The following is a 22,994-nucleotide window of genomic DNA, read 5'->3' as shown; positions in this document are numbered from 1 at the left end:
GAGTTCAAGAGGGATAAAGCAAACTTAAAGAAATTAAAAATGGTGTTTGTTAACAGTTTTTTCCACATTTGTGCATGTTGTGTAGCTCCATTTATAAAATATATGAACGAAAACAGGGATCATCTTGTTAAATTTTCTTTAAATATCTATATCTTTCATATCATTAAAAGACATACTTTCTCAACATGGTATATTATTTATAACGCAGACAAAACAACTACAGGCACACACACTGTACTACATACAACGTTCATAGGCTACCTTTGTGTCCTGAATGCACTACACTGGGACTGAATAACAGACCCCAATCCCCTCACAAAGAATAACTACACACAACAGGTCAACATCTGCCAGATGTGATGTAGCTGCATAGAATATTAAAGAGTTGTTCCTGCACTGAGATGACCCTTTTCAGGCAGTACTTACTTTAGATTGTGAAAGCCGCACTGACAAGATAAAAGCACTCCAGCCAAAAGCAACAGAAACTGCTGTCCGAGAAGGACCAGGCATTGTTTCAGTCAGTGGTATTTGCTGGGGAAAAGAGGAGACAGTGTGACTGAGTGAGCATTTCCCAGGAACACTTAGCATTTGCAGGGCAGGACGATACTGTGTGGTATAACTTGAATGCAAATACAGTAGTTTAACTGCTTGGCACCAGAAGCCACTCATTTTATATTTTGCCACAACATGCATGCACCTAAACAGAAAATACTTTTTATACAACACCTTTCACAGCAGTAAGGCTCAGGATTCACTTTTGTGAGACTTTTGTGCAGAAATTTAACACAATGTCCACTATTTTAAAGCAGTTAAAGTTTGTGGTCGCAGACAGTTTTGGTTTAGGAACAGCCAGCATAATCAGGATGTATTCACTCGGAAGAAGCACAGATTCATTGGTAAAGGATCGGCCACTGTGCTGTCATGCATTACATACCACATACAACAAAAAAAAAATATTGCCGCCACCACCACCTTTTCTGTTGCCAAACAACCATAAACAACCTTTAACACACAATAAAATTCATCTTCACCTAATGCTAATGGGATGAAGCATTATTGTGGCATTATATTTCCCTGTTGACATTTTAGAAATGACAACACTTCAATAAACAAACTATTGAAAACCAACAACCTACATCCAAACACCCATTAACTGGCTGTAGCGGACCCATTAGCACCATGAGGGCAATTAGCACAGGCCATTGGTGTTTCTCAAAATAAATTAAAATGTAACTACTGTAATACAGGCTACAAGTGACGGATCTATTATCAAAACAGCCAGGAGGACAGCAAGTGAAATTGTCAGTATATATAAAACATAAGCAGTGATGTTAAGTCCTGAGTCAGGATGTCTTTTCTATTATCTGGGTCCTTATCTCTCTTGCTGACTGTATACACAACATCTCTCCCACATAGCAACAGGTGGCTCCTGTGTGTTTCAGTGGATGTTTTGTAAACACACAGGGCCATAATTAAAAGTAAGCTTCACTTACCCTTCACTTCAGAGATAACAAACATGGAGCGAACAAGTAGTGTTCAGAGAAATGCGTTGGCAAGACAACCTAAGGTTGAAGTCATGATTGCAGGAGAGCAACTCAGGTATGAGGAAACATGACAGCGGTAAGACCAGGAATGTAAGTCTTTATATAAGATGTGAAGCTATAATGGCTGATCTGAACATCACTTCAAGGCTGAGACTTCATGATGGAAAACTGATCAAGGAGCGACGCTACCACTTGCGCACATATCCTAACTGCTTTGTGGCACAGGAGCTTGTAGACTGGCTTGTGAGCTATAAGGAAGCTTTGGATAGACCAACAGCTGTCTGTCTCATGCAGCACCTCATGGACCACGACATTGTTCACCACGGTAAGTAAAAGTACAACAGCAGCAAGACATTTTAGGGACACATTTTAAAAAATGTAAAAATGAACCACTCTGTCTTTCCTCAGTCTGTGATAAGTGGCCTGTATTCAAGGATGCAAAACGGCTGTATCGTTTCCGTAAGGATGACGGCACCTTTCCCTTCAATACAGAGGTGAAAATCCTCATGCGAGGACAACGACTATATGAACAGTAAGAGCTGCTGAGTTTGCTGGAAGTCAGTTGAGCAGGATCAAAGTACTAAAGTACTGAAATGTCAGATATGTTGTATGTATATAAATGTTCTTCACAGCACTTTTCCTGATATCATCTGTATCCATTTCTCCAGTCTCATAGCAGACAAAAACTCCATTCTGCAGCTGAGAGAGGAGCATGGTGTTACATATCAGCGCTCATTTCCTGCCTGCCAGCTGATTGACTGGCTCCTTCAGAATGGAGAGGCGGATAGCCGGTGTCAGGGGCTGGAGCTGTGCCGTATGTTGCAGGAGCATGGCATCATTCAGCACGGTGAGAGCTGCTTTTCTTTGCTCTTTCATGTACAGCTGCCAGTGGCTGGGATTTTTGCATCAAAAGCAAATACACCCCTTTTATTCTAAAAACCTGTCCCACTGTTTTATCTTTTTTTCTCTGTTATGTCAATCATCAGTGGCAAAAAGGCACGATTTCTTTGACAGCGGCTTACTCTATCAGTTTTGCATCAATTTCCGTCGCCGCCGGCGCCTATCTGAACTGCTGGATGACAACGAGCAGGACAATGATGAGAGTTTGGTTGCATCCACACAAGAGGACGATCATCCTGACAGTCCGTTTGTTCTGCAGAAACATCCATCCCTAGAGCACAACAGTGCTTTTCAGTCAGGTTAAGAAAGAAGTCCCTGTTTCATTTTTGCAAGGTGCATCTTGTTGTAAATTTGTTGCACTGAAATGTTGTCACTAATCCGGCCACAGTGGGGCCCTGTCAAGACCTGAAACAGATTACTAGTGGACGTCGAGGCAGCTTGAATTCCCTTCAGCTTCACTCTACAACCTTAGTAGTGAGAGTCAATCCTAAATCAGGCAAGTCTGGGATGAAGCTTTAGTGTTACTACACTGATTGAGCTGTCACTACTTAAAGACATAAACTCTGAATTGTTTTACAGTTCTTAAAAGACATGTTACATGTAAGGAATTATTGGCACCTGGTGCACCATTCATCAAGAGAGTGCTGACGGTGAGTTGGGTCATTTAAAAGCTAACATTTCTAAAATAAATCAGAACCTGGTCATGTTTGGTGCAAAGGTCCATGCCCATTTTAGGAATTAGAAAAACATTATCCCAGCCAAATATGATCAGCACAAACAACATCATGGCTTTTTCAATGTAGAATAAAAGTTCCTTTACCATGGTCTTAGGTAATAGGCGACGCTCTGGGCTGGGGTTTTGTTGTCCGAGGCATAGCTCCCTGTTACGTGCAGGCTGTTGACCCTGGAGGCCCCGCAGCTGCTGCTGGAATTAAGGTTAAATATGTTACATACATTGGAAGAAGGAATTAGCACAGTTTGTAGTGCACCTTTTTAACTACAAGAAAATACAACTTTGTTGATGGTATCTCTTTTGTCTTTAGGTGCAGCAGTTTGTTTGCCAAGTGAATGGCCAGAGTGTTCTTTACCTGGACTACAGGACAGTCTCCAGACTGGTGATGACTGGACCTCGCACTGTTGTACTGGAAGTTATGGAGCCACTGGAATGAAAACGGAACTGTCCTAATAAAAACAAAGGCTTTTTTGGGACACTTTATATTTGCAAAAACTAAAAATATCATACATGTTTATGTTTTGCATTACACATACCTACAGTCCAGTTTTTATTGTCATTTTTTACACCAAAATCGTTAGCAACAATCCTTAAACTAAACTGCAAAGGGCTGTCGTCTGTGTTTTTGTCGATCTAACTTATAAACACGATGTATGTTGTTTCTCAGTGGCAAACAAAACGTCATTATTTAGGCTATGTACAAATACAAACTTTGGGTCATCCAGGCTCTGTTAAACTCCCTACTACGACTTCCGCCTTTCTGTAGTCGCCATTTTGGATTGAGAGTTGATCATTGAAAGATAGATGAGGTTAGCTGGCAAGCTGGCCTGGTAACTGGTGCATGTAAAAAATATACTAGCGGGCACTGGGTGATCCTGGCAGGTATCACGTTTGGGCTATGTTGTTTTAATGAGATGTGCAGTACCCTGTTCTGCCATTCGTTTCTCCGTCTAGCCGCTGCAGTAAAGCAAATGTGATGCTAACTAGCTTAGCCAGGTAGCTAGCTGTGGAGCTGCTGAGCATCAGCACGCACCGGCTTTGAGGAGAGAGTGAAACATCACTCTCAGTCTGCACGTTCCGACCAAACTGTAAACGCCGCTGTTTGCCATTAATGTTGTGAACAACTTGTATGATACCAGCCTGCAGGCGCAACGTAAGGTGAGTGAAACGCATGTTAGATTTCGTCAGTGGCAACTGATAACATTAAATAACACTAACATGCTATGCAACGGGGACCGAACCTAGAGCGGGCAGTGTTGCTAATTTTGGCTAGCGCTATCAGGCTAGCTCATTAAGCTAACAACATGTTTTGTAAAACCGTAAGTCTCAATATTTCTGTTAATAGTGAAACCGTAAAAACCACAGATCTGTCCTGTGGTCCGGGTCTATGCTCAAACTAGCTAGAAAAAGGCATGCCCACAGAAACAGTCCAGACCATTGTAGAGACGCCAGTAAACATTTGATATTGATTCAATGAGTGTAGACAGCGGAGAGTTGAGCCTGTTATCTGGTATAACGCTTTTCTCTTGTGTTGTTTATTTATTTATTGTTCAGTAGTGTAATTGTAGTATTACATTATCTTAACACTGTTATAATTTTCCCTCTGTAATTTGACCTAAATGAAACCACCTTAACCTAATCTGTTGTTTCTTTTCTGTATGCTAGGAGAGATGTATCAGCTCCCTGTGAATAACCTCACAAGAATTAGGAGGGCCAGAAAACAAGTGAAAATAGCACTTGGAGACATTGGACTAGAGTACTGCAAGGAGGCAGCAGAGGTGAGGTTTCTTGTGTGTTGTGTGTGTGTAATTGAAAACTGTAGCCCATTAACTGGATGCTGGCTCTGCAGAATGGATTACCAGGCACAGCAGTGATTTAAAGGCAATACATGATATCACACATGTCAAGTTGTGGTAATCTTTTAATTTCTTTCTCCAGGAGTTCAAAGAGTTTAGCCCGGATGACCAGTTTGTAAAGGGTACTGTCTGCCTTGATATCTGTGCATGGGATCCTTCATACTCTAAATCACAGGTAAGCCTCTGTCCAAATGCCTTTTTTTACATATCACCTTATTTTTTCTAATTTCAATGTCACTGTTTTTGATGTGTGATGTCTTTTAGGAGTACAGATCAAAGCCATTCTGCTGCACAGAGTGCCCATTTTCTTCCAAATACTACTCAGGCTACAAGAACCACTTCCGTAATGTACATAGGAACCTCTTTGACAGTAAAATCCTGCTCAACTGTCCATACTGCGCTTTCACTGCAAACAAGAGAATGCTGGAGACGCATGTTAAAATATTCCACATACCCAGTACAGCACGGCAGAATTATGGAAACTCAATGGGAACTGTGCTGGGAAAGAATAACACAGTGCGTCTTGATAGAGCTAGACAGGAGAATGGTGTGGCAAAGGCCATGTACCTCTGCAAAAAATGCACATTTCGTGACACTCTCTACAATGTTGTGAGAAGACATATATACAGGGAGCATTTCCAGCATATCGTCGCACCATATCTAGGAATGGTTTCTGAATCATCTGTCAAAAATGGTGCTAACTCTGTCAATGGCAACAATATTCTCTGTAAACGATGCCAGTTTTCCACCCGTAGCTATGAGGCTCTTGTACAGCATGTTATAGAGTACCATGAGCGCATTGGTGCTCAAGTAACAACAATGATTGGACATGCTAATATTATAGTCACCAGGCCCCAGACCTCTCAGAAAGCTCCTATGATCATTACCAAGGGCCCACCAATTAGAACTGAGCCAATAGCACAACCAGTAATTGGATATATAAAGCCAGCTGCCCCTGTTGCTAAAAAACAGCCAGTCTCCAGCCCAACTGGTACTTTGCGCGTTGCTGTTCCTGGTAACACGACTGTTGCTGAAAATAGCACATCTGGTGTAAACACAGCCCAAACACAGAAATGGAAAATATGTACCGTCTGCAATGAGCTTTTTCCTGAAAACCTATACAGTGCTCATTTTGAGAGTGCACACAAAGCGAAGAAGGTGTGGGCACTGGCCAAGTACATCATGAAAATCCACAACTTCACCAGCAAGTGTCTGCTTTGCAATCGCTACCTGCCCAGTGACACACTACTAAACCACATGCTCATCCACGGCTTAACCTGCCCGCAGTGCCACTCTGCTTTTCACAATGTTGAGAAGATCATGGAGCATGTATCCCAGGCCCACCCTGATGAGTTTGTAGGGCCACCTGGTGCATCTCCTCTCACCTTCGATCTTACCATTAAGCAAGGTAAGTCCAGTAACATTCAGCTGGCTGTTCTCACTTTCAACATGAAGGAACCTGTGAATGGTCAAGATCAGCCTGCACCTGGTCGGAATAGTGCTCCACCTATTATTAAATTATCCACTCCTACAATGAGTGAGAAGAAAAGTGAGCCACTTGTGAGGAGTTTCTCCTCCCAGCTTCAGAAAAGCGAGGTGGGGAAGACTGTTTGTCCGTTATGTTTCACCATCCTCAAAGGTCCTATCGCTGATGCTTTGGCCATGCATCTGAGAGAACGACATCAAGTGCTCCAAACAATGCATCCTGTTGAGAAAAAGATGACATACAAGTGTATTCATTGCTTGGGTGTGTATACCAGCAATATGGTAGCATCCACAATCACACTGCATCTTGTGCAGTGCAGGGCTGTTGGTAGGAACCAGGCAAGCCAAGGCTTCAAGTCTTCCTTGACTCTCAACTCCTCTGGTGCTGGAATTATCAAGAGGCAGCTACCAGCGAAGGCCACATCCAACCCCAAGAAGATGAAACTAGAAAAGGAGTCTAAGATTTCTGCCACCACATTTGGAAGTCAGACTGGATCTGATGGGCTTGCTCTGGATCCTCGAAGCTATGAACACAAGACTTATGAGGCCAGGAAAGACTTCCTTACAGCTTATTTCAACCGGCGACCATACCTTTCTGTTCAAGAGGAGGAGAAGCTCTCTGCAAGTCTGTGGTTGTGGAAATCTGACATTGCTAGTCACTTTGCTGCTAAGAGAAGGCTGTGTGAGAGACATTGTGAGACCAACAAGGTGTCTGTGCTGCTCGGCTTTGATATGCAAGCTCTGAAAAGAGTTAAGCATAACCTAATTTTTGAGGAGAGCAAGTTGGGTGTTACCTTAGCAGCGAGATCTGGAGGCGTGAAGGCTACTGCTCCAAACACAGACCAAAACAAGCAGTGTGAGACACTAAACTGCACCTTAAAACTCAGTACATGCACAGAGGTCGTGTCCATAGACTCAGACAGTGAACCAGAAACACAGGATAGATCTAATGAGAATGAAAATTTTGACATCAACCAATACAAGAATGCACAGCCCACAGAGTCAGCAGACCTGACAGCAGATACAAAACATGCAGACATGGAGGGGCCTTCCAAGGAGAGAGAAAGCTGTTTACAAGAAGGGAGCGCAAATGCACCGATGACTTTCTGTTAGGGTTTCTCTGCAACAGCGTGCCTTGGAACAGTTTTCAAGTAGTGTATGACGAAGTAAATCGCAGATCCAAGCAGTTCCAATTTACAAACATTCGGTCAAATGGCATGGGCCACTAAAACTCCTCGGTTCCACAAGGAAACAATGTTTAAATTGCATAATTATATGTTGTATATATTTAACATTGTATATATTTTACCCATTGATCTTTGTTGGTTTCCTCACATACTCTGTGTTATTCACTGGTTAACAGTAATGTCATATATATTAAATAAGTATGCCAACTTAAATACTTCAGTATTTCTTTAATAAGTGTAAGAACTCTCATATTGTCATTTCACAATTAGAAAGTGTAGAATATATTAATTGCTTATGTACACATTTTAATAAAGATATTTGTTTGATAAAACTCATTTTTTGTATCTATATTTAACAGAAAAATAATTGCATGGAGCTTAATGACATTTTTGCCATTATATGCCACTACAAGGTGTTTAGGATTGAAAGCTACAAATTATGTATTGGATACATAGTCTACCAATTAAACTGGGGCTATATTTAAATGATTAAAACACAATTAATATAAAATTAAAGAAAGTTTGGATACTGAAACTTACCCAGCTGGGGAAACGACATGCTTTTGTCATAGTTTTTCTGTCATATTTACGGACCTCTGGACTTCCGGGGTATCTCGTTTTTTGATTGGTCAATGTGCAGTGTGAGGCGGGACTTCTGGTTGGTACAGTAACACAATTGGCCAATTGCCAGCTGTGCGTTCGCTGTCAGGGCCACAGTCTGCGACTGCAAATATGTCAGTGGTATTTGTATCCATAGCTACACGTTTTATTAACTCCATAGCTGTATTCTAAGCCTGAAAGCAACATTTTAGAGGCTGTAAGTATAACTATCAGTAATGGGTACCCCATGTCACTACCTTTTATGTATTTCATGTTTTTTTGGTTCGTTTCCTGTGTACTGTTTAGCAGCTAGTTAGCACATGAAGCTAAAATCGGTTATATATACAAGTACGTGACTTGTAGCTGGAGCTGTCTGAGATGACAAGTTGGCAACTTGCCGCGCATATCTGGCATGAAACATTGCGTTGAATCATCGTAGTGATATAGCTTTACTAGACCTCATAACGTTAAGCTTGGAATGTTGCTAGTTAGCCAATGCTAATGTGAGCAATATATACATGTAAATGTATTTTTTCCCTCTGTTATCTACAACGGGAAAACCTATAAGTCAGTTACTAAAATATGGGTGAACATTAAGTCTGCTTTCATTTCACATGTTATCCTTACGTACTAATGCCCAAAAATTTAAAGACAAAATAAATGCAGGAGTCCGTAAAACTCAGCATAGGTCGTGAACTGAATTTAACTGTAACATCCTTGTGTGTTTCCAGGCTGCTACTGCTAGCTGCAACACAAAGTTAAAAAGCCTTGATGTGACAGCTGACTGACTGGAAGGCATGGCAGGAGAAATCATTTAGGGTAGCTGTGTGTTGGGAATTTAATGTGTAAATAATGCCGTACAGAAACAGAGAGCTGGTGGAGTTCTTTATAAGCTACAAGTTGTCTCAGAAGAACTACCCAACCTCGTTGCTGAGGCCAGAGGATGCTGATGGACAGACTGACAGGGACATGGTCAGCTCGGCTACCAGCAATGGCTTGCTGGTTAACAGCAGGGGTGTCCAGCCTGAGACGGCTTCATCTCCACATGATGGCATAGAGGCAGTAAAATCAGCTCTCCAGGACTCAGCAGATGAGTTTGAACAGCTTTATACTCAAGCTTTCAGTGATCTGTCCTCACAGCTTGACATCACACCTGACGCTGCCTACCACAGTTTTAAGAGCGTGATGGACGAGGTGTTCAAAGATGGAGTCAACTGGGGACGTGTTGTGGGCCTATTTGCCTTTGGCGGTGTACTGTGTGTGGAATGTGTTGAGAAAGACATGAGCGAGTTGGTTTCCCGCATAGCAGACTGGATGACCATGTACCTGGATGAGCACATAAGTCTGTGGATCGAAGCCCAGGGAGGATGGGTGAGTGAAGTCAGCATGAAAAACTGTAATTGATAAACAGGGGAATTTAATACATGAAAGTAACTCTCTTTAATTTGTTGTGTTGTGATCAGTTGTAATAAAGCCTAGTCTGATACTGAAACTGTCTCTCTGATTACAGGATTGCTTTGCTGAGATTTTTGGGCGAGGCACCGCTGCAGAAGGGAGGAGATCTCGGGAGACTCTGAAGAGATGGCTGCTAGTTGGAGTGGTGCTGCTAACGGGAGTGCTGGTTGGTGTGTTCATTGCTAAGAAACAGTGAGGGTACATCTTGCTCATCATGGCACACCCTGTGTAATGCTACGCCAACAGAAATAAAACTAAATAGTTAATGTTTACAAAAAAAGCCCAGTCTGCTTGTGCACTGACAGAATGTGGATATGTTCAGTTTGTCGGAGTATCCATATTATGTAGCTTGGTGAGCTGTTACACTTCTCACCCCGCTTTGTCCAGTGACTTATTTTTTTAACACACAGCAGAGTATTTCAGTTGTTACTTTCCAGACTGGAAGTGCTTTAAATGAACCTGATAAGCTAAAGTGTGACAGATTCAGCTGGTTTGATGAGCCTGCTTATTTTTTATTTTTCTTTGTGCATAATCCAAGGACCAGTTTTTATGACTTACAAACTGACAGAGGATATAAGTTATATTTCCTTTTCACTGTGTATTGCTCAGCTACTTTTGTTGGCTGTACTGGAGTTTTAGGCATGCTTCAAAAATAAATATATTTATGTTTTTCTCCTGTCTTTAATTTGTTTTGTTGCAACAGATCTGGTAGGAAAATAATGTGGAAACACACACACAGCTATATTCTATGTTCAGAAAACCATGTGTGATAACAGGAGTACACAGTGCAGTCCCATTTACATGTATTTTCATATAAATTAATAACACTAGCCTTGTTCCAAATCACTGACGTTATGCTTGTCTCAGATTTCAGTGACTCAGATTCATATATAAGGTAGGTGAGTAGAAAAACAGGGATGTTTAAATACAGAAGTAGCAAATCTGACAGTGTTGTCAGTCATTTAAAAGATGCATTTTATAGTTTTGGCAAACTAGCTAAAAGTTTTTTTAAAGACATTTTAATATAAAATGTATTTGAAAGAGATGTAGTTTATGTGAATGGAGACATTTAAAAAAACAACATATGGAATGTGTACAAACTGTCTTTAAGCAGATAGATCGCATGGTAATAAAATTGATGTTTTAGGTTTAAGTAGTTAAAAAACATCTTCAGATATCTGCTGTCAGTCTCAAGGAGGTCAGGTGTTGGATGGCAACCCTAGTGGAGGATGGTCCTTACAGCATGGTATGGGTCCATTTTCACTTTTTGCTCTAAGTTGCTATGTTCAATTCGACCAAACTGAAAGAGCACCACTAATAACTGACTTTAGACCTTTTGCATCATAACTCAAGCAGCTGAATTGCATGAGCACAGAATTAGACGTGTTGTATCGTCTATGCACTGCTTGCTATCATGTTGTAAAATCCACAAGTTATACCTAAAATATCTTATGTAATTTAGTTAAGGTGTGTTTATCTTATTGTAGTCATTCCTCTCATGTAACGTGTTCCATACAATTCAATGCTCCTCAGCTGTCAGATGAAACTATAAGTTGTAATGTACACAGACACAGTCAGTGTTATCTCTAAGCTGCAGTGTTCAGGGTTTTACATCCTGTGCAGCGTCAGTTGGGAAAAAAACTGGAGCTGCAGCGTTGTGCTTTTACCAGTAGGGGGTGCTTGTGGACCACACATTTCAGAACAAGCAGACTACGTGTCTATTTTGTTTAGTTATAGTCATTACAGGAGAGGTAAATTAGTCACACAAGTTTGCTGAGAAATGTTGCCTACACTAATAAGCTAACACAGCTTCACAAGTTTCATGTTACAGCTTCTACCAGGACATTGTTCCCCGTGCAGGATGTGCTGTCTGAATGGGACAAACACTGAAGTAGCAGGAGGGAGAAGGCTGCCAACGGATGGCCTTGTGAGTGAACTGGAGCAGGCCTGTGGTTGCTAATCTATCCCCGTCATTTGTTGCCATTTCCCCAGAGCAGTGCTGACAGCTGCAGCAGATAAACAACAGATAGAGACAGTTGAGGAAAAGAGTATAAATTATGGATGGGCTTGCTAAATCCTCCTTTTGTGTCTTTTTTTGAGTTTGGTTTGTTAATGATAAATCCTGTGCCGCTGAACTGTGAAATATTCTCTGCTTAAGTGGGGATTAGGATAACGTGTGTGTGTAGTAAATGGATTCAAATAGAAACCTTCTCATACTTCATTGCAGTAAATTCCAGTCATTAAGGTCCTCTGGGTATCAGGGGCTTCCTGTACTGTAACGTCTGACTGCTAATTAAATTAGGTTCTTTTTTTATTTACCACTCTGTTGTTTGATAAGAAACTTGTATAACATGTGTACAGTCAAAAGTTCTTCCTTAGACATGGTTTATCATGCACTGATGTCTTGCAGTGTCATGAGTGGGTGGTGTGCCCAGATGTTCACAGGGCTGTGCTCACCAGGGTGTAACAAAATGCATAAATGGAAGTTTATTTCTCCCTGACATCTGCAGTGAAGCATGCACAAATTAGCACACAGCTGACTGATAATTTTTAGACAGTCTGAAGTGAAGCATTGCGAGCGTTGCCACAGGTTATGAGATATGACTGAATTCACTTGACCTAAACATGACACCTGGTTTTGAAACTAAAACCAATGTAAATATACAGTCATCTATTCAGGTGATTCCAGTGATAATAGCATTTGTCTTTGTTGTCTAAGGCGGGCACTGTGGTCCTCATTGACTTAACTGACGGGAGGGCGAGAGTGGCGGTGCCAGCAGCAGGTGGATGATTTGGGGTCTGTGGCCTCAGTGATAACTTATCAGTCATCCCCCAGTCCTGAGTTAGTAACCCCAGCCCTACTGCTCAGCATAAAACATACACACATAGTACATGTCCCTGTGCTGTGTTTACAGCAAGGCATTTTAGATAATAAATCGCTAAATAAATCAACTGTAAACACACTGGGTATTTAGAGGCTACCAGGTTTAAGGCATTTCTTTTATGATTTTCTTATGGTATTTTGCAGCAGCTTGCAGTCACTAAGAATTTTACCCTAATTAATCTAATCTAATCTATTACAACATGGCCACAAGTGATCAATATTAAACAGCCTACTTTGGTTTATTTGAGTGGGATTATACTTATATATCTCTGTAGTGATTTAAATGCACATTATGATAAAGTATTTGTTCATGTACTGCAGAGTCATTTTTAAACACATTTATTTTACTTGTGTTTAATTTGACTCTGCTCCCAATTGAAGTAAAACATTTTGCACAGCTTGATTTCCTGTTACTAATTCAAGATTTAAAACATTTACTAGAAATTATTCATAATGTAACCCTGGCAAGGGGTTTTCTTTTATAAAAATACTGTAAAGCTGTGATGTCATGAAACATTACTTACATTATTAGTTAGCCTGTTCTCTAAAATCTCTGAACTTTACATGCAAGCATGACTTCAAAACACAAAAAAGTGCTTCATGAAAAAACACCCAACTACTGGCAGCACTGGTCTAAATATAAAACCAGATATAAGTGTTGCACTTTAGATTAATGTTTGTCACTTCTGTGGAATGGAACATTTGCATACCCGCTATGTACAATTACACTGTCAAAGTGGAGCGCGGCCTGCACAAAGGCGGCATTATACCTGAGCAGAGGAGCACAATACCAGCACACAGGAGGCTTCACTGTGGTCAGGACACTGAGCTGAGCAGATGAGCAGGCGATTCAAATGACTTAAAACAAAGGCCTAGTTCACACATTTTATTATTTTCTCAGTAGCGCTTCAACGTGGTAATATCAAATACAAATACATACATAATTATGCAAATACAAAACAGACCAACAAAAACACAAAAGAGAAGTTTAGCTTTGCAAATAAAAAGCAGACACTTAGTCACATCAGATTTGTGTATTTACAGCTCAAAGAATTCATTATCAGTGTGTTGCATCCTCACTGGAGTGATTGTATCAAATATTAAACAAGTGCCTTATAAAGATAACATCAACAAAATGTTAAATGATAGAATACAGTGAAGTAAACTCAGATGACATGACATCCACTGTAGAAGCACATATGTACAAATCCACATAACCAGCTGGAAAACAAGCAGGTGTGCTGATTCCTTAATCTACATACAGGTGCCTGTTGTGTCATGTCACACCAGGGTGGGCACCATGCCAGAGTTGAGGTGGTGTGTGTATGGTAAGCTGGCTGAGGGGTGCAGTGGAGATGGTGTTGGAATGAGGTGTGGCGTGTGGCTGTAGGTGAGGAGAGTCCCAGGGCCGAGTGAGAAGGGCCCACCATTGTCGTCCATGGAGGGCAGCTGAGCCATTTCAGAGTACGGCTCCATCATGGCTGCCTTCTTGCTCTTCTTGTTCTTGTTGGAGACCTTTCTGTTACGAGTTTGAATCCCATCCTTCTTCATGGTGAGGGGCCGATTGACCTGGGAAAACAAGGGTCAAGTTAGGTTTTCTGGCTCTTCATGTACAAATAGGTGGTGGGTTGACTGACTCACATTGTGCAGTTTAAAGTAGAGCCCACAGGCGTTACACACTGGCTCTCCATTGGCATTGCGTCTCCACAGTGTTGTTGTGCTTGTGTGACAGTTGGCACACAGGGTACCTGCACGCTTGCTGACAATCTGAATCACAGAAAAGGAAATGGTCAAGGTTATATCCTATTCTGACAATGACTAATTATTTATGTAATAGCTGACTGAGGAGTCAACAAAAGGTCATGCCCCTGGCGTGTGTGTGTGTCATACCAGTCTCTTCTTGGGTCGGATTAAAGGCCTGTTCTGCCCGTTCATTTTGTGGTACAGTCCACAGGCGTTGCACAGATAGTGGCCTGTACCATCCCTGCGCCACAGAGGGGTGGCTGTGGCTCCACAGTTAACACACTCTCTGGCCTCTGTTCAGAATCATGAACACACAGTTACGTGAGTTTTCCAAACACTGCATCAAGAGTTTTTGTGTTCATTTGCAGATACACAGTTGCTATGGAAGTACAGATGAGATCTTTTTACCCACAGGTGATATGAATAAAAGCTTCTCAGCAGGCACTGAATGCTGTTTCTAAGGCTGAGTCTCATTTGTCCTTATTTCCAGAGTAATGGTTGATGTCATATTGTCAAAGTGTGTGTGGATCACATAGTATGACACATCTCAGTGTATCCTCACCTGGAGTGGATATCCTCAACTTGTTGCGGAGTTTAGGGGAGTACGAAGGGCTGATCCACGCTCCAGGGCTGGAGTAGAGGGCAGCAGGGCTGTACTCCTGTGGGCCACTCATGTATGAGCTGTAGGGGCTCAGCATGTGTGGATGTGAGTGGGGTGGTGTGTACACACTCCCTGTTGCAGGAGTCAGGTTTAGAAAGCTGCTGCTGCCCCCCGACCCACTCAGAGGGCTCAGGCGCTCCGCCTTCAAGGCCTCCTGGAGCCGGGGGCTCTCCCGTCCCTCTCTGTTTGGAGACGAGTATCCATCTCTAGAGGTTGTGAAGGAGGAGGTGACTCCAGGGGTGTAGAGGGAAGTTGGTGTGTGTGGGTGAAGAGAGGTCTTGGAGAGAGGATTGCTGCTCCATGCGGAGGCCGGGGGGTTGTAGGGTGAGCTCAGAGAGTGGCTTGGGGTCCCGTCCAGCAGCTGCAGGTTGCTGAGAAGACTCGGTGAAGTAAACACCTGGCGAACTTCAAAACGAAATAGAGATGAGAGTATGTTAGATCATAGTTTGGTGGTTGAACAAAGAGGGGGAAGTAGTCAGGTGACAGTGGGTGGAGGCACTGACCCGAGCTATGTCTGTAGGTGGAGGGAGCTCGGCTGTGATTTGGGTTGGTGAAAAAAGAGGGTAAGCCGGTGTAGTCAGTGTCTTGACTGGAGAAGAAGGCCTCCCCATCTTCTCCAGGAGGCAGTAAGCTGTGATCAGAGGAGAAACCGGCCAGGGGGTCTGAGCTGAGCAGGCCTGGAGATGCCCAGTGGGACTGTTCCGAAGAGTCCTCCATGTTGACAGAGAAACACTGACCACACTAAAACATAAGGCTGAAGTTTAGATTTGATTGTTAGTAAGACACCATGTTCACAGCTGAATGATTTACTGTATGTGCACAGGTTATTTGTAAGTTGCATGTAGGTCTGTGCGCTCATACTGAGGTAAAATTGAGCCTTTTGGGTTTTGATTAAGGGAGAGACATTTTTATCTAACTTTTCACTTCACAACAACCTGTGTCAACCTTAAAGTTATCAGGGACAAGATCTCTCGACAGCAGCCTTTTTTTCAAACTTCCTTTTCTAGGATCCTCATTTGACTGTAGCTGAAAGTAAAAACTAAAAATAAATGGGTCTATTAATGTAGCGATGCAACCAGTGACCAAATAGTTAGCAAGTGGCCTTTCTACAATAGGTGTGCCGGTTAGAGAAATGCAAAAGACATGTCCTCAGGGACACCCTGCTGGGTGGACAAACAGCACAACACACACACAAAAAGTTTTGTTTTCTGGCATATTTCCTCTGGTGAAAGTGTCACATTGCTCAGAGGTTTATGTCACATTTTCACACCTGTCTTCTAAAACAATGATTTTTTGTATTTTTATTCATAAATATCCTTTAATGTTATAATTTAGTTTTAAGTCCTTGAGATGAAAACGACATAAAATAACTCAAAGAACTGTGACACAGTGTCACAGCAGCGTGGTGTGAACTGTAATAACAGCCACTCAGTATCTATAGAGGGAAGAGAAGAGGAAAGAGAAGAGACTGATAGTGTCTGATAAAAGCTGAGAAAATCAGATAGACTGCATTATTATAATGCTAAATATATATCCAGTCCCACTGATACAACACAACCCTACTCTCATCTGATTATTGGAAATCTGTCAGACTGCTCAGACAAAATTAGAACTGATCTTAAATGGTTTCCAGACTCAGATCTTATTGGGTTGGGATTAGTCCAACTATTGATAATGACATAAACCCACATATCTGTGACATAAAGTGGATTAGAATTTATTTAAAACTGTATCATGTACCAAATAAACCAAATTAATTTGATCATTCCTTTGACTTTAAATATTGTGGAAAAAAAGAAATTGCAAGCATATAAATAAAATACTCAAATTTAAACTAATAAAAGAGAATCCCCGTTAATGCAAAGCTTTCAATTCTCATATCTCTATAAGGAACAGTTAGTCGGAATCCTCATTAGTGAAGATTTAAATTTCCTTTCACAGCAAACTAATACAACACATCATAATTTAACTGCCGCCTGCTGCAGAGTTTCAGACCAACAGGTCACCTACCTGAGTGGATGTGACAGATGAGCGACGACAGCAGTCAGGACTCAAATCTATACAACCAGGAGGAGGGCGGCCCGACTCGGCTGTCTACCTCAGCGCAGGCTGATGGCTATAAGAACAACTTCTCCAACCACCAGCAAAGTTTAGGGCTACGAGACAGTCCGTGGGAGGGGTTGGGGACAACTTTTTCAAAGACACACCTCTTTAGTCCAAAAGAAAAAAAAGAAAGAAAGAAGTTGTATTAATGTGCAATATTTACAGACAAAATCATATTTAACTGTGTCATATATCTACAAAATACAAATAGTGTTTGTCTTATCAAAGATTTGCGGCGTCAGTGCGAGGCGAAGGTGTCAGCTTTAAATCTTAGTTGCCCTGCTCTTCCTTTATTGCTGTGTGTGCTGCTTGTGTAGTATTGATAACATGTATGTATCTGTGATGATTTCCACAGGGGAAGCACTGCACGGCCGCAGCCGATGGACAGAAATAAGCACACCAAGTATATTTTATATCTTTATTTGTAAAGTACATTCATACATACATTGGTTTCATAACACACAGCCGTTGCAGGCATGACTGTGAGCATGCAGGATGAAGCTTTTTGTCTGTTGATGAAATGTGCATACAGCCCCTGATAAGGCCAAGCCCACATGGAAAAAAGTTTGAGACATTTGAACAAAGCAAATGTAAAATGCAAAGACGCAACTTCTTTGTGGTCCAGCAAAGCTTAGAGTGGAACACAGTAATGCAAATCGGGAAAGAAGCTGCAATCATTGGGGAGAGATATGGTCTGGACACGGCCTGGCTGCGCACAAGCCTGACACTGTCCCAGTCATTTGATAGTCAAAGCAGCTCCCCAACTTTCCTGTGTCTTTGTTCATTTACAGTTTTCAGGGAAATCAGGAGAGAGAAACAGGTGGGAAGAATTAGGGCCTTTTTCATTCAACGCTGGGCCTTTTTCTGCCATTTAAAAAACCCACAGCAGTTAAATTGAAATGGCATTTGTGAGGTAAAGATGCAGATAAAATGCTTCAGTTAGGCCAGATGCAAATCAAAATATGAGTAACTGTGGCACAGAATTGTAATTGAGCCACCGCTGTGCCTAAATTTCTACATACAGTGCAGTGGTTTCACAGGAAAAGCTACTGCTGCCTGTGCCGACAGAAATAAACTGTTGGTCAAAGTCAGCAAGGTGCACCATTGACTGGATGGGTATCAGGAAACACAGTCACACTGAAGTGTGCAAGAGTTTAAATCCAGACAACTGGACTCAAGGCATTGTTTTTGAAGACGTTTCACCACTCCTCCGCGTAGCTTCTTCAGTTCAGCTGCTATGACCTGGATGAATGAGAGCATTCATAGACATGTCATACTGAAGTATCTTCCTCACTGAGGACACCGGGGCTACAGGTCATGGGGAAGGTGGAAACCTGCCACCTGCCTGTGTCAGGTTTTAGAGTAAATAAAGTGTGGACAGAACATTTCATCTTTATGAAATTTCAAGTTGTGTGAAAAGTCTCAGTCGGGTTCAGTCCAAGCTCTTCATCCTTTAATGGTCTTCACCCATGAAAAGAAAGTCTAATAATGCCTTTGTTGACTCACTAATTAACTGATTGCATGATTAGAAGGATACTGTTTGCTTGAAGGTTTTAAAGCATTACTTTGTGCTGATTGTCTACATTAAGAAACCATAAGACCTATGAGCCGCAGGAGCACTTTCCTCAGTGAAATCCTGAGCTGAACCTGGTGTTTGAGTCTGAGTATGCCTCAGTTAGCCTTGACTGTAGACAGGAGTAATTGTTGGTAAAGCTCATTTTTCTCTTTTTTTTGTTACTTGGTATGAACTCTTTAGTCTCACAGGGCTCACAGTGGTATAGAAAATGAAATGGGAATGCAGCACATCAGCCTTTGCAAGTGCACGCAGTGTTATGAGTGAGCTGGTGTGTCTGCGAGTGTGGACAGCTGGGCAGGGATGTGGCGGCGGCCGCTGTGTGAGCGGGCTGCTCTGTTCTGATAAGAGGTTATCAAGATGAGAGGAGGAGGCCAGGAATTACAGCCCCGCCGCTCTCTTCTGTCACACAGTCAGGGCCACAGGGCCCTACAGCACGTTTGTGGCTGTGCTATGTTACACACACGAGCTGTGACACACACACACACACAACAAGCCAGTTCTGTTGACAATAGCTCAACAGAAGCAGTTTGAGCTGACAGTGGAGCGTCTTCTCAGACAGTTGGGAGGTGGTGTAAACCCGTTGTGATGGTTGTCCATTGTGTGTCACCAGTGAACTTTTAGAACAGCTTTCTAATTCCCAAGAAACAGGATTCTGTGAAGGCAGTGCCTTATCTCAGCAATGCAGGACTGCAGCAACAGTGCTATACCCAGAGGAGCTCACACACACATGCACACACACACATGGTCACTTCCAGCACTTTTAGTGGCTTAGTTACCTTTTTAGTGGTTTTCTTGACACATGAGTTGGTTCAAAAACTGCACGTGATGTTTTGTGCAGCAGCAGTATATGTTATGAGTGTCGTCATTGTCTCTGCAATGACTAATGAAGTTAGGCTGCAGAGTGGCTAAAGCTTAGCACTGGTGTATGTAATCTCAGTATTCTGCCGCACCTCTGGCAGTCTGAACAGGACACAGATATGAAGGAATGAACTTCAGAGTGTTGCTGATAATTTGTCATTCTGTTTCTCTTATGCAGGTTGTGAGTTTGTGTTCATGTCTTTGGTTGTCAGCAGCACAGAGTAATTATATTTAGGCCAGTTTCTATTAAGTTTCATTCTAAATGGTATTAATTGATGCTACATACCTGGCAGTATCACAGGTATTTAATGACATTGTTTGATGTTTACACTGAGAAAAAGACTTAAGACTCCATCCATGTTTCTGGATGTCAACATTACTTCAAATAGAAACATTCTTAAACACGGGCATCATGTATTTCTTCGAAATATAACATTGTTACATGTGGTATATTTTAATCATCAGTAAATCATTTGTCTATAAGCAGGCAAACACTGAAGCAGAAATGAAAATAACACCACCTGTTGGCAGTGAAGGGGGAATACTGGAGGATGGGTGACTCACCTGAGGTCTTTACTGCCCTCTAGTGGGAAACATGGAAATGATGAATATCAATGTTACAATGTTCAATGTACATCTTTTAATATTTAATGAAATATTTAAAAATAAAAATTAAAAATTGCTGAGGCCTAAACTAAACGAATAATATGATTTTTAAATTAATAGTTTACAAAAAATAACTGTAAGTCTGCATGTGATTCTGTATTGTTTTTCTTTCAGTTTATTACAGCCTTCTGCATCATTAGTCAATAAAGTGTGTGTGAGAATTTTGTTTGCTAAAGGAAAAAGAGGACAGAGGTCAACCAGATATATGATGCATTCGAAGCCACTTAGAAGTGTCTGTGGAGACAGAGTTACATACTAAAGGTGAGTGTATGCAATATGCAATATTTGACATTTTGGAGTTCTGGCCCGACAAACAAGTAATAAACAAAAAAAGCATAAACAAACACTCCCCCAAATTCCGCCGGTTATATAGTTAAAACAGCCTTAGCTTACAAAGGTCTAAAACAATAATGCTATTTGAAAAATTAACATAACTCTTTAAACTTTCCTCCTCTGTAAATAAAGTAGATTTGGCCAAACATCTAGTCGGATAAAAACCGTTTTGCTGTGTTTACTGTCACTGTGACACGTCAAATTAGAGAAGTCCGAGGGGCATTTGAAGGCATCAGGAGCTGAAGCTCCGGCGGAACAGATGCGGTCACACCTGAACATGAGCGACGAAAAGGATCCTGTTACCCTGAAAATAATCCTCATAGGAAACTCCGGGTAAAGTTACACTCTTTATTTCACTCACTAAACTGTTGTGATTTAGTCGTGCTCCGCTGACAGGCCTTTCACTTTCATTTACTGACACGTCTTGATTTAGTACTGTGAGACTAAAACTCAAATCTAATGGGTACAGTCCAAAGCGTAAGGACGTAAGAAAGAGAAAGTAAGTGTTTACGTCTAGGTAAAACAGCTGTTTAACAACCTGTTCAAATCCAACAGAATGCAGGAAAAGGCATCCACTGTGTGTGTGTGTGTGTGTGTGTGTGTGTGTGTGTGTGTGTGTGTGTGTGTGTGTGTGTGTATTTATTCAGGGTGGGAAAATCCTCCTTCATGAACAGATATGTGTATCACCGCTTCACCAACATGTACAGGGCCACCATAGGAACGGACTTTCTCTCTAAAACAATAGACATGGATGGGGACTCAGTTACGCTGCAGGTCAGGCACAGTAGACTGTTATATTAAATATAGATCTGTGACAATGAATCCACAGCATCATGTTTCCCTCTGTGTGTGTGTGTGTGTGTGTGTGAGATCTGGGACACAGCAGGCACAGAGAGGTTCCAGTCTCTGGGCACACCTCTGTATAGAGGAACTCACTGCTGCATGCTGGTGTTCGATGTCACATCCAGGACCAGTTTCTTGGCTCTGGAGGAATGGAGGAAGGAGTTTCTGGTCCAAGCGGAGCCACAGGATCCATCTGATTTCCCTTTTATTGTACTGGGCAACAAATGTGACCTGAGTGGCCGAGAGGTTAGTCAAAGTCTTCCCCTGTCACAGTACAGCCAAAAGTCCAGGCCAAAGGTGTTGAAGGATATAATGGGGGATATTTCTCTGGGTACTGCTTCTCTAATAGGATAACATTATGCCTTTTATTTGATTACATTCTGAACTGATGAACACTGGTGATGTGTGAACAGAAGAGAGTTACCACTGCCAGTGGCCCTTTTCCCCTAGGGAGAAATAAAAGAATTCTGATTCAGATTTTAAAATTTTCTTTTAGATTTTTTTTGGACAGAACCCCACTACATTCCATTTGATGCGCCCTCTCCTGTCACACAGGTGTCCCACAAGAAAGCCCTGCAGTGGTGTGAGGAAACAGGAGCGGAGTACTTTGAAGTAAGCGCCAAAGAGGATGTGAACGTAGAGAAGCCATTTATGAGAGCTGGTCAAAGAGGCCTGCAACAGGTGATTCAATCACTTTTACATTTGTATCAAGGGAAGAAAGACACTAGATCTATGTTTAACATGTTTATTTTTTGATGATAAAAGATACATTACTCCCTACAGTACAAAAAACACACATTGGAAAATACAGGACATTTCCAGATAACCTGCAAACAGCCGAGAGAAACTCGCAACACCTGTGAGTGCTGAGAGGAGCACTCGTCCCAGCGTGGGAAGGAAAGTTCAGAGACCTCGGCACTGCTGATGATGACCTATCTAACAAGGGTGCAAAAATAGTGACCCAGCAAAGGTACTGTGGAAGGAAAGGACACAATTGTATACCACATGGAGAGAGGAACAAACTCATTAAATGTTTTTTCTTTTTTTTGAGAACCTTCAGCTTATGGTCTAACTTAAGGCATCACTACTAAAATACACTGCTTTTGCATGCATGTCTAGTTTTGTTCAACAGACACACTGACACGCACAAAATTATGAATGCATATGAAGAGAAAGTTCATTTCTAGAAAGAAATCGGGAGAAATCACAGACGGAAGCCGAAGGCGCGAGCCGGAGAAAAGTCGGCAAGCAGACGCCTGGCTCTGCTTTTCCTGGCCTTTTAACATCACAACTGAATCCGCCCTTACAAAGTAGATGTACACTCATGTCCAGTCAGAAACCTCCCTGTACAAGCTTGTATTGTAATGAACCTAGCAGTGATTCAGACTACAGTGAATCAGCTTGACAGAAGCAAATCAGAACAATCAGGGAGACTATATATATTTATATATATTTGTTTCTTTTATAAGTAAAGACACAAAAGGCAATCAAGAGATGACCAACATGTAAAAACAGTTTGTTACAGGTAATTATATAAAAGGCCAAGATGTTTTTTTTTTGTTTGTTT

At 41.7% G+C, this 22,994-nt stretch overlaps 5 protein-coding genes across 10 annotated transcripts; 4 read left to right on the top strand and 1 right to left on the bottom strand.

Moving 5' to 3' along the window:
- Positions 1–1,516: 1,516 nt before the first annotated feature.
- On the top strand, positions 1,517–3,793 carry LOC114435967 (DEP domain-containing mTOR-interacting protein). The gene is made up of 9 exons (XM_028405958.1): positions 1,517–1,599; positions 1,691–1,869; positions 1,953–2,076; positions 2,213–2,391; positions 2,531–2,743; positions 2,833–2,940; positions 3,024–3,094; positions 3,276–3,380; positions 3,488–3,793. The coding sequence occupies exons 1-9, from the start codon at positions 1,517–1,519 to the stop codon at positions 3,611–3,613; spliced, it is 1,188 nt and encodes a 395-aa protein (XP_028261759.1). The 3' UTR covers positions 3,614–3,793.
- A 57-nt stretch (positions 3,794–3,850) lies between these two features.
- Positions 3,851–8,041, top strand: adnpa (activity-dependent neuroprotector homeobox a). Its single transcript, XM_028405956.1, has 4 exons — positions 3,851–4,335; positions 4,843–4,955; positions 5,116–5,208; positions 5,298–8,041. Exons 2-4 carry the CDS (start codon positions 4,848–4,850, stop codon positions 7,629–7,631), a joined length of 2,535 nt encoding a protein of 844 aa, XP_028261757.1. The 5' UTR covers positions 3,851–4,335; positions 4,843–4,847; the 3' UTR covers positions 7,632–8,041.
- A 346-nt stretch (positions 8,042–8,387) lies between these two features.
- Positions 8,388–10,432, top strand: LOC114436115 (bcl-2-like protein 1). Its single transcript, XM_028406213.1, has 3 exons — positions 8,388–8,522; positions 9,037–9,676; positions 9,816–10,432. The coding sequence occupies exons 2-3, from the start codon at positions 9,158–9,160 to the stop codon at positions 9,954–9,956; spliced, it is 660 nt and encodes a 219-aa protein (XP_028262014.1). The 5' UTR covers positions 8,388–8,522; positions 9,037–9,157; the 3' UTR covers positions 9,957–10,432.
- A 3,093-nt stretch (positions 10,433–13,525) lies between these two features.
- Positions 13,526–17,202, bottom strand: gata1a (GATA binding protein 1a). Of its 3 annotated transcripts, none has more exons than XM_028407324.1 (6): positions 17,059–17,202; positions 15,552–15,789; positions 14,950–15,453; positions 14,535–14,680; positions 14,286–14,411; positions 13,526–14,213 (listed from the first exon to the last, which is right to left on the bottom strand). In XM_028407324.1, the coding sequence occupies exons 2-6, from the start codon at positions 15,763–15,765 to the stop codon at positions 13,926–13,928; spliced, it is 1,278 nt and encodes a 425-aa protein (XP_028263125.1). In that variant the 5' UTR covers positions 15,766–15,789; positions 17,059–17,202; the 3' UTR covers positions 13,526–13,925. The 3 variants fall into 3 exon arrangements, with proteins under 3 accessions (XP_028263125.1, XP_028263127.1, XP_028263126.1); XM_028407326.1 differs by having other exon boundaries at positions 15,552–15,780; XM_028407325.1 differs by having other exon boundaries at positions 15,552–15,802; positions 17,059–17,201.
- A 3,583-nt stretch (positions 17,203–20,785) lies between these two features.
- Positions 20,786–22,979, top strand: LOC114436789 (ras-related protein rab7). Of its 4 annotated transcripts, none has more exons than XM_028407237.1 (6): positions 20,810–20,917; positions 21,018–21,083; positions 21,232–21,358; positions 21,455–21,673; positions 21,983–22,108; positions 22,211–22,979. In XM_028407237.1, exons 1-6 carry the CDS (start codon positions 20,844–20,846, stop codon positions 22,295–22,297), a joined length of 699 nt encoding a protein of 232 aa, XP_028263038.1. In that variant the 5' UTR covers positions 20,810–20,843; the 3' UTR covers positions 22,298–22,979. The 4 variants fall into 4 exon arrangements, with proteins under 4 accessions (XP_028263040.1, XP_028263039.1, XP_028263038.1 ...); XM_028407236.1 differs by having other exon boundaries at positions 22,193–22,979; XM_028407239.1 differs by lacking the exon at positions 21,018–21,083 and having other exon boundaries at positions 20,786–20,917.
- The last annotated feature ends 15 nt before the right edge of the window (positions 22,980–22,994 follow it).

The sequence above is a fragment of the Parambassis ranga genome, chromosome 5, assembly GCF_900634625.1.
Source record: "Parambassis ranga chromosome 5, fParRan2.1, whole genome shotgun sequence".
Classification (NCBI taxonomy): Eukaryota; Metazoa; Chordata; class Actinopteri; family Ambassidae; genus Parambassis; species Parambassis ranga.
This window is presented reverse-complemented; position numbering and strand designations above follow the sequence as displayed.

Bases quoted from the DNA above. Each gene is read 5' to 3' on its own strand.
- gata1a (XM_028407324.1), bottom strand. From the start codon at position 15,765: ATGGAGGACTCTTCGGAACAGTCCCACTGGGCATCTCCAGGCCTGCTC. The intron at 15,454-15,551 runs GTCAGTGCCTCC...TTCGTTTTGAAG, and splicing joins CACCTACAGACATAGCTCGG to TTCGCCAGGTGTTTACTTCA. The intron at 14,412-14,534 runs GTATGACACACA...TCTGTGATTCAG, and splicing joins TCCGACCCAAGAAGAGACTG to ATTGTCAGCAAGCGTGCAGG.
- LOC114435967 (XM_028405958.1), top strand. From the start codon at position 1,517: ATGGAGCGAACAAGTAGTGTTCAGAGAAATGCGTTGGCAAGACAACCT. The intron at 1,870-1,952 runs GTAAGTAAAAGT...GTCTTTCCTCAG, and splicing joins CCACGACATTGTTCACCACG to TCTGTGATAAGTGGCCTGTA. The intron at 3,095-3,275 runs GTGAGTTGGGTC...CCATGGTCTTAG, and splicing joins TCATCAAGAGAGTGCTGACG to GTAATAGGCGACGCTCTGGG.
- LOC114436115 (XM_028406213.1), top strand. From the start codon at position 9,158: ATGCCGTACAGAAACAGAGAGCTGGTGGAGTTCTTTATAAGCTACAAG. The intron at 9,677-9,815 runs GTGAGTGAAGTC...CTCTGATTACAG, and splicing joins TCGAAGCCCAGGGAGGATGG to GATTGCTTTGCTGAGATTTT.
- adnpa (XM_028405956.1), top strand. From the start codon at position 4,848: ATGTATCAGCTCCCTGTGAATAACCTCACAAGAATTAGGAGGGCCAGA. The intron at 4,956-5,115 runs GTGAGGTTTCTT...TTCTTTCTCCAG, and splicing joins ACTGCAAGGAGGCAGCAGAG to GAGTTCAAAGAGTTTAGCCC. The intron at 5,209-5,297 runs GTAAGCCTCTGT...GATGTCTTTTAG, and splicing joins CTTCATACTCTAAATCACAG to GAGTACAGATCAAAGCCATT.
- LOC114436789 (XM_028407236.1), top strand. From the start codon at position 20,844: ATGCGGTCACACCTGAACATGAGCGACGAAAAGGATCCTGTTACCCTG. The intron at 21,084-21,231 runs GTAAGTGTTTAC...GTATTTATTCAG, and splicing joins AAGGACGTAAGAAAGAGAAA to GGTGGGAAAATCCTCCTTCA. The intron at 21,674-21,982 runs GTTAGTCAAAGT...CCTGTCACACAG, and splicing joins GTGACCTGAGTGGCCGAGAG to GTGTCCCACAAGAAAGCCCT.